Source organism: Tachysurus vachellii, chromosome 5 (genome assembly GCF_030014155.1).
Source record: "Tachysurus vachellii isolate PV-2020 chromosome 5, HZAU_Pvac_v1, whole genome shotgun sequence".
NCBI classification, from domain to species: Eukaryota; Metazoa; Chordata; class Actinopteri; order Siluriformes; family Bagridae; genus Tachysurus; species Tachysurus vachellii.
Genome location: NC_083464.1, coordinates 24,587,501 through 24,595,000, shown reverse-complemented (window position 1 = coordinate 24,595,000; position 7,500 = coordinate 24,587,501). Strand labels below are relative to the sequence as shown.

General features: G+C 41.9%; 2 protein-coding genes across 4 annotated transcripts in view; both read right to left on the bottom strand.

Annotated features, from left to right (window-relative positions):
- The window catches only part of pianp (PILR alpha associated neural protein), a 4,949-nt gene extending 2,433 nt beyond the window's left edge, over nucleotides 1-2,516 (bottom strand). Inside the window, exons 1-4 of one of the 2 annotated variants that reach the window (XM_060869318.1) lie at nucleotides 1,996-2,516; nucleotides 1,533-1,679; nucleotides 1,064-1,419; nucleotides 734-812 (exon numbers count right to left, since the gene is read on the bottom strand). In XM_060869318.1, coding sequence (XP_060725301.1) covers nucleotides 734-812; nucleotides 1,064-1,419; nucleotides 1,533-1,543 — 446 coding nt within the window. In that variant the 5' untranslated portion in view covers nucleotides 1,544-1,679; nucleotides 1,996-2,516. The remainder of the gene's footprint in view (nucleotides 1-733; nucleotides 813-1,063; nucleotides 1,420-1,532; nucleotides 1,680-1,995) is intronic. The other variant, XM_060869317.1, reaches the window with a different exon arrangement.
- Nucleotides 2,517-3,100: 584 nt separating this feature from the next.
- The window catches only part of si:ch211-154o6.3 (uncharacterized protein LOC563854 homolog), a 23,866-nt gene continuing 19,466 nt past the window's right edge, over nucleotides 3,101-7,500 (bottom strand). The window contains exons 12-13 of one of the 2 annotated variants that reach the window (XM_060870724.1): nucleotides 4,115-4,197; nucleotides 3,101-3,382 (exon numbers count right to left, since the gene is read on the bottom strand). In XM_060870724.1, coding sequence (XP_060726707.1) covers nucleotides 3,291-3,382; nucleotides 4,115-4,197 — 175 coding nt within the window. In that variant the 3' untranslated portion in view covers nucleotides 3,101-3,290. The remainder of the gene's footprint in view (nucleotides 3,383-4,114; nucleotides 4,198-7,500) is intronic. The other variant, XM_060870725.1, reaches the window with a different exon arrangement.

Genomic DNA, 7,500 nt, shown 5'->3' with positions numbered 1-7,500 from the left:
TGAACATGTTGAGTTGTAAGCATGTACACAGACAAATCTCTCAGTATTAGCCTTCTCACAGAAAACCTTTCTAAATAAAAACCTGTACATTTTTCCAAACGATTTCACATCGCAACTTCATATTGCATCAGTGTATTCCCCTGCCATAACAGAGACCTGGCTTTAGGACCAGATCAGTTCGATACATCATGAGACGTATCTGCAGATTTGATCATCTGCAGCACTTTCAATAATTTAAAGCATACTGCATGTCGGTCCCCCAGCACAGGCTGAATTTAAGCTCCAGGACAGAAAATTGCAAAGGCTTCCTCAACAGAGACAGACCATCGAGCGCTTTCACAGAGCCGTGCAGACTTCCCTCTAATGCTTCCATTCACTGAGAGATAAGTGAGAGAAAATCTGGTGTTCTGGTGTGTAAAGTGTGCCATTATCAGTCTGAATACACACACACAAACACACACACACACACCTCCTCTTAACCTTCTACTCACTTAATTATTAATGCAGCTAATCAATGCTACGCTACACCTAAATCTAACCTGAGGCTCAGTAACAAAAAGGAAATCTTTTACCTCTTGTTTCTTTAGTAAAAGATGGAGGTTTTGTAAAATAAACTGTCAGATATTGGGGACATTGAGTCCCCAACGAGATACACAAACATGTCCACACACACACATACAGTACACACACATACAGTGTGAAGAGGACAGATCAAGTTCTGAAATCCCCTCACCAGAGTTTGGCCGAAATGATGAGGGCTGAGAGAATCAGGAGAGATGAGATAGTTACAGTCACGTAAAACTGAGGATCCACTAGAGAGAGAAAAAGAGCGAGAGAGAGAGAGAGAGATTTAAAATAGATTAGAGAATACAAACAGAGGAACAAAAATATGAACGCAGGCACAAAGAAAAAGCAGCGCTGGAAAATTTCAGATCAGAAATAAGAAGTATTGCAATGCCACAAGCAGCTAAAATGTGCACGTTCCACTTCCTTAATGTGTGGGAAAGCTCAAAGAGAGGCATTGTGGTTAGTTCACAGCTCAGTGTTCCATCCAGGTGCCCACCTTCTTCAATCTCTCTCTCCTCTGCATCCTGTTCTGGCTCCTGTCCCGAGTCCTTGGCTTCGATGGGCAGTGGCTGATGTTGGGTTTGGTTGGACTGGGTGTTCCTGCGACGCGGCCACACCTCAGGTGTGGCCTGCTTCACACCCTCGGCTTCCTGACTGGACAGGAAGTGATGTGTTTCATCCTCCAGCGGTTGTGTGGGACCCCAGTCGACTGCCCAGAGTGGAGTGGGCGTGGCCTGGGCTGTGGCGGACAGCTGCATGTCGGCAAGCTCGTCGCCCCCGTGGCAAGAAGGAGGGCAAACAAGGACAGCAACCAGCAGGAGACACAAGAGAGCAGTGAGTCCAGAGATGGAGCTAGGCAGGAATGAAGAAAAAAAAAGAATAATGTAAACTCTATTGCTGTTTGATGTTTTGAGTAGCGATAAGTCACATAGACAGTTCCACAGTTTCTCCTCTCTTTTAATTACCATCGCTCCATCGCTTCTCTTTTCACTGTTATTTTTCTCCTCCAATCATCTCTTGAAAGAGGGAGACGATGAGAGGGGGAGCGCTTGGCTCCTGACACTTACTGAAAGATCGTAAACAGATGGCTGTAGGGGGGAACGACGCTGCTGCTTGAGACAGAGAACACAAACAAACACATTAACTCATGTCTTTCAGTAAAACCTCAAGTATCAAACCCACACTAAATGCCCCTGGAGAAACATTCATGTGCGTATACACACACACACACACACACACACACACACATATGTGCACTTTGATAAAACTAATTTTACACCCACAAAAAAATCATTTACATACACACATGCACATACATTAATAAAACTATTCAATACATATACACAAGGGAAAAAACTAAAGCAACATAGTATTTTACCTTATATATAATGCCCATTCTACCACACACACACACACACACACACACACCTGTAGACACATCCCACTGCTTTAATCCAGTTCCTGACTCAGGCAATAACTCAACAACTGAATTCAGAGCCGATGACATCTTTTACACACCTACATGTGAAACAGTAAAACACGCATGCACATCCATACACACATCCATACACACACACTCAACACATAAACACAAATGCATGCAGATCACCAGTGTATAGACAGCCATCAGTCCACATGCTTACCGCTCGCTGCTGATGGAGGGAGTGAGAAAGAGCCAGAGTGTGTCAGAGTGAGAAAAAGCATTGGTTGCCTTAGCGACAGAGACATGGAGAGAGAGAGAGAGAGAGAGAGAGAGAGAGGAGAGGAGAGGAGGGGGGCATTAGAGTGAGAAAGAGTATATATGTAAGAAAGAGTAAGAGAGGAATGGAGAAAGAGGGCATAATTGAGAGAGAAAGAACATAAATAAGGAAGCAAGTGAGAAAGCCAGACAGAGATAGCTGGAGAGAAAGAATATGCAATGGAGAATAGGAGAGAGCATTAGAAAGAAAACATGAGAATCAGAGAGAGAGAGAGAGAGAGAGAGAGAGAGAGAGAGAGAGAGAGAGAGAGAGAGAGAGAGAGAGAGAGAGAAAAAGAGAGAGAGAGAGAAAGAGAGAGAGAGAGAGAGAGAGAGAGAGAGAAAGAGAAAGAGAGAGCGAGAGAGAGAGAAAGAGAGAGCGAGAGAGAGTAAAAGAGAGAGAGAGAGAGAGAGAGAGAGAGAGAGAGAGAGAGTAAAAGAGAGAGAGAGAGAGAGAGAGAGAGAGGAGGTTGTTCCTTTAAAAGACAGATTTAAATGCTAATTATGCTTTTCAACTGGTCCAATTAAACTGAACAGGGAGAAGAAAAATGGGATGGATTTTGAAGCTAGAAACAAAAAAATATCTTCATAATCTAGTGCAGAACAAGGGTTCAGGAAAAAGTCTTTCATTCATTTCAGGACAGACAAGATAAATAAAATTTGCAGAGGCAGAAATAAATCAATATACATTCATTTGGTATTGGGTAACGGAGTGCCACGATGAAGAAGGATCCTGATATTTATGGACAGAAACGCCAGTGATGATAAATAATCTCACACACACACACACACACACACTGTCATAGCATGGCACGTTTATTGACTCCATGATGCAACATTTACATGAAGAACAATCTGTTGTCCACCCGCGCTCACTGCCCTGATGCCACTCACGCAATCTGCTAAACTTCACACCTCACGTTCAAGCTCCTCCTTTCTTGGTCTCTATCTCTCTCTCTCTCTCTCTATTATATTTCTTTCTATCTCACTGCAAGACGCAGCGTAACCACGACGATCCGGACACCTCTTCTGCATCGTCGGCCGTGGAGTCTTCTTCATCGTCTTCATCATTATCTGCTGAAAGAGATGTGTTTCAGTGGTTATGTAAAGTCAGGAACACTTGCATTATGGAATAAACTTATTTAAAGGTTAGACATAAGCATATATCTCTCTCTCTCTCTCTCTCTCTCTCTCTCTCACACACTTTCATTATCTCTCTCTCTCTCATTCTCTCTCTCTCTCACTCTCGCATTCTCTCATTCTCTCTCTCACTCTCTCTCACACTCACACTCTCCCTCTCTCACTCTTTCATTCTCTCTCTCTCTCTCTCTCTCTCTCTCTCTCTCTCTCACTCTTTCATTCTCTCTCTCTCACACTCTCTCATTCTCTCTCTCTCACTCTTTCATTCTCTCTCATTCTCTCTCTCTCACTCTTTCATTCTCTCTCATTCTCTCTCTCACTCTCTCACACTCTCTCTCTCTCACTCTTTCATTCTCTTTCTCTCTCTCTCTCTCACACTCTCTCATTCTCTCTCTCTCACTCTTTCATTCTCTCTCATTCTCTCTCTCACTCTCTCACACTCTCTCTCTCTCACTCTTTCATTCTCTTTCTCTCTCTCTCTCTCTCACACTCTCTCATTCTCTCTCTCTCTCACTCTTTCATTCTCTCTCATTCTCTCTCTCACTCTCTCTCACACTCACTCTCTCTCTCTCACTCTTTCATTCTCTCTCATTCTCTCTCTCACTCTCTCTCACACTCACTCTCTCTCTCTCACTCTTTCATTCTCTCTCTCTCTCTCTCTTTTCTTACCCTCACTCTCCTCCTGAGAGTCTTCGTCCGACTCTGCAAGCGAACTGTCTAATCGGCTGTCTCGCCTCGCGTTCACGTCACCTCTGGAGTTAAAAAAAAAAAAAAAACAGAGCACAATTGTTATAAAGCCATTAACTGATTACCATCAATTAGTTGCCATTAATCCAGTTCGAGGTTCATTTTATTAGCAGAGATTAGGAATATATCTGAAGAAGCTCCCAGAGCACTTTTCCGAATCCCAGCTTATCGTGCAGCTATTCAGTGGAAAGCGTATTACTGAGCAACCAGAATAAATGATGCAGTAACTAGAGTGAAACTAATAAGGAAAGAGAATGTAGTTACATTTTTGCACGGCAGCCTTGCATTCAAGTCTCCTTCAGTGAACAGCTGATAACGTCAACAAGACATACTGCATGTTATAAGTCGTGGTTACAGAATCGCACTTTTTATATTTACAATTATATTGTGTGGTTTATATTTATGGTATATGGCAGGCACCCTTATCCAGAGTGCTTTAAAGTATCTATCAGTCAAAACATCCTTGTCTAGTGGATAAGGTGTTGGGCTACCAATCGGAAGGTTGTGAGTTTGATCCCAGGTCCACCAAGCTGCCATCGTTAGGCCACTGAGCAAGTCCTTTAACCCTCAATTGCTCAGTTGTATTAAAAAAACATAAGATAATGTAAGCGTGGGGGCATGGTGGCTTAGTGGTTAGCACATTCGCCTCACACCTCCAGGGTTGGGGGTTCGATTCCCACCTCCGCACTTTATTAAATCAATGTCTTTTCACAGTAATTCTCATGCTGAAGTACAATTTATAATCTAACCAGAAACAGCATTGCTTTCTGCATGGCTTAGTCGTTAGCACGTTCGCCTCACACCTCCATGGTCGGGGTTCGATTCCCGCCTCCTCCCGTGTGTGGAGTTTGCATGTTCTCCCCGTGCCTCGGGGTTTCCACCGGGTACTCCAGTTTCCTCCCCTGGTCCAAAGACATGCATGGTAGGTTGATTGGCATCTCTGGAAAATTGTCCGTAGTGTGTGATTGTGTGAGTGAATGAGTGTGTGTGTGCCCTGTGATGGGTTGGCACTCCGTCCAACCCATCCTGCCTTGATGCCTGAGAAAGGCGCAGGCTCCCCGTGACCCGAGGTAGTTCGGATAAACGGTAGAAAATGAATGAATGAAAGATAATGTAAGTCGCTCTGGACGTCTGTTAAATGCTGGAAATGTAAATGGGTAGTAATATAGCAGGAAAAGAAACACAGACATGTTTTTTTTTAGTTTGCTTGTTTAAGTACTTCAAAAAGATGTAAGTCTAGATCCAATCTAAAAGTCCAATCCAATCTAAAAAATATGGAGCTGGAAACACCTTCTAATAAATCTGCCCACTTTAATGAAGACTGAACATTTGATGGCTTTGGCAGGAAGGAGTTTATGCTAAATTTATAATGAATTCAGAAACTATGCTGAGGCTCATACTTTTCAAAAGCTCCTGGTTATACAGTTTCTCTTAACTATAATATACAGCTGAAAAAGGGAAATAATTTATAAATCACACTCTCCGGTGTCACCCAGATGAGGTTTCTTCCTTATATCCTCTCAGGGAGTTTTTCCTCAACTCAGTCTTGATGATTAGGGATGTGTTTATCTCTAATTATGTCGCCTTGTAGAAGCCAACATTCTGTTTTCCTATTTAAGATTAGACAAAAATTTATCAAGAGTAACTCCTCCTAGGGCTTTTGAGCCACAAGCACCAAATTCGGATATGTTGTAGAACCTGGTCTGAAGTTTGTTGCTATTACTTTCCTAAGCGATCTGAGTACTGGTACTTCTGGTATTGGGTCTCAAAGTGGCCTTTTTTCCCATAGACCCCCATTATAAACTTTGGAGGTTTATAACTCGGCAAGCTCCTTTAGGGTGATACTCTGAACAAAGGTATAAACTGGTGTACCGACTGGCCTTCCGGTTGTGCCGCAGCCCCGCCCCCAAAATATGCAAAATCAAAAAACTTTTTACAACATGGACATGTGACGTATCAAACCACTCAGAACAATGAGGGGAACTTCTTCACAGGTATTCTGATGACGTCACGTGCCGTCATGTGATGTCACATGACGTCACATGATGTCACGTGAAAATTAAAAATGAGCACAAAATGGACATATCAAAACACTCAACCCAATGTGGGAAACTTCATCAAGAGTATTCGGATGACGTCACATCACATGCTCGTCTCCACTTACCTCCAAATGTTTTGGCACCCTAGCTTTCTGTCTACTTGCTTCCAAAAGTAACACTGACCCTTATGTCCACTCACCTCCAAAAAGCACCAGCCTTTGCGAATACTTGCACCGTCAAAGCCAACATCAAAGTTTGTTGCGACAAACTTTACAAATCTAGTTCAAATTTGAAACTTTGTCATTTTTGGAAAGCTGCTTTGAGACAATATCCATTGTTAAAATATACAAATACAATTGAATCCAATTGAATCGAATCGAACTGAATGGTCTAACCTGAGAGAACTAATTAGCATAGCACGACGGCCCCTTTTTTAAGCGGCATTACAGAATCAACAATACTGTATAAATCCAGTGACAAGAATCTAGACCCAAGTCAGGTATCGTAGATAGTCCTCAAAAATCTGAATCCTACCTCATCAGTAAATAATAAATCCAACACAGAACAACTTAAAGAAAACTTTTTGACAGTTATAGAAGAGAAGTTATTTATAATTACGGTCTGTTTTTTTTTTTCCAACCTGAATCTGGTTCCTCTCAAAATTTCGTCCTCATATCATCTAAGAGAGTTTTTTCCTCATCACCGCCACCTCTGACTTGCTCATTAAGGACAAATTTAAAATGTATTTTTATCCTAAAATATATTTTTATCATTTTTATCCTAATTTTAGATATTCATTGAATCCTGCTTTGTAACAATGTTCATTGTTAAAATGCACAAAACTGAATTGAATTACTATTCTGTAGAATGTTAGACTGGGCCGGAGAGTTTAAAGAGTTAAAAAGCAAACGATGACTCGTGTCTTCAAGGAAATGGTTTGCACTTGCAACTAACGTGTTAATGTCACCTCCTCTGATGGTGCTATTTATAAGTTGTGTATTGTTTCGGCGTTACAGGAACGTCAAGTTGACGACAACGAGTTCGTGTCTCCTGACAGCTATTGCTACATCACGATACAATCGATGAGCACTAGGTCCAGCGTTATTATTATAAATACAAGAATTTAAGCTGTCTGTGCTCTGAACAGGGATTACAAATGCGTCCCTAGGTAGGATTTATTTTTTCCCCCCAAATCAATATTTCAGTCAATACGTCTCTTTCTATCAGAACATAATGCGAGCTTTATTAAAAGGTCATACTGACAAAACA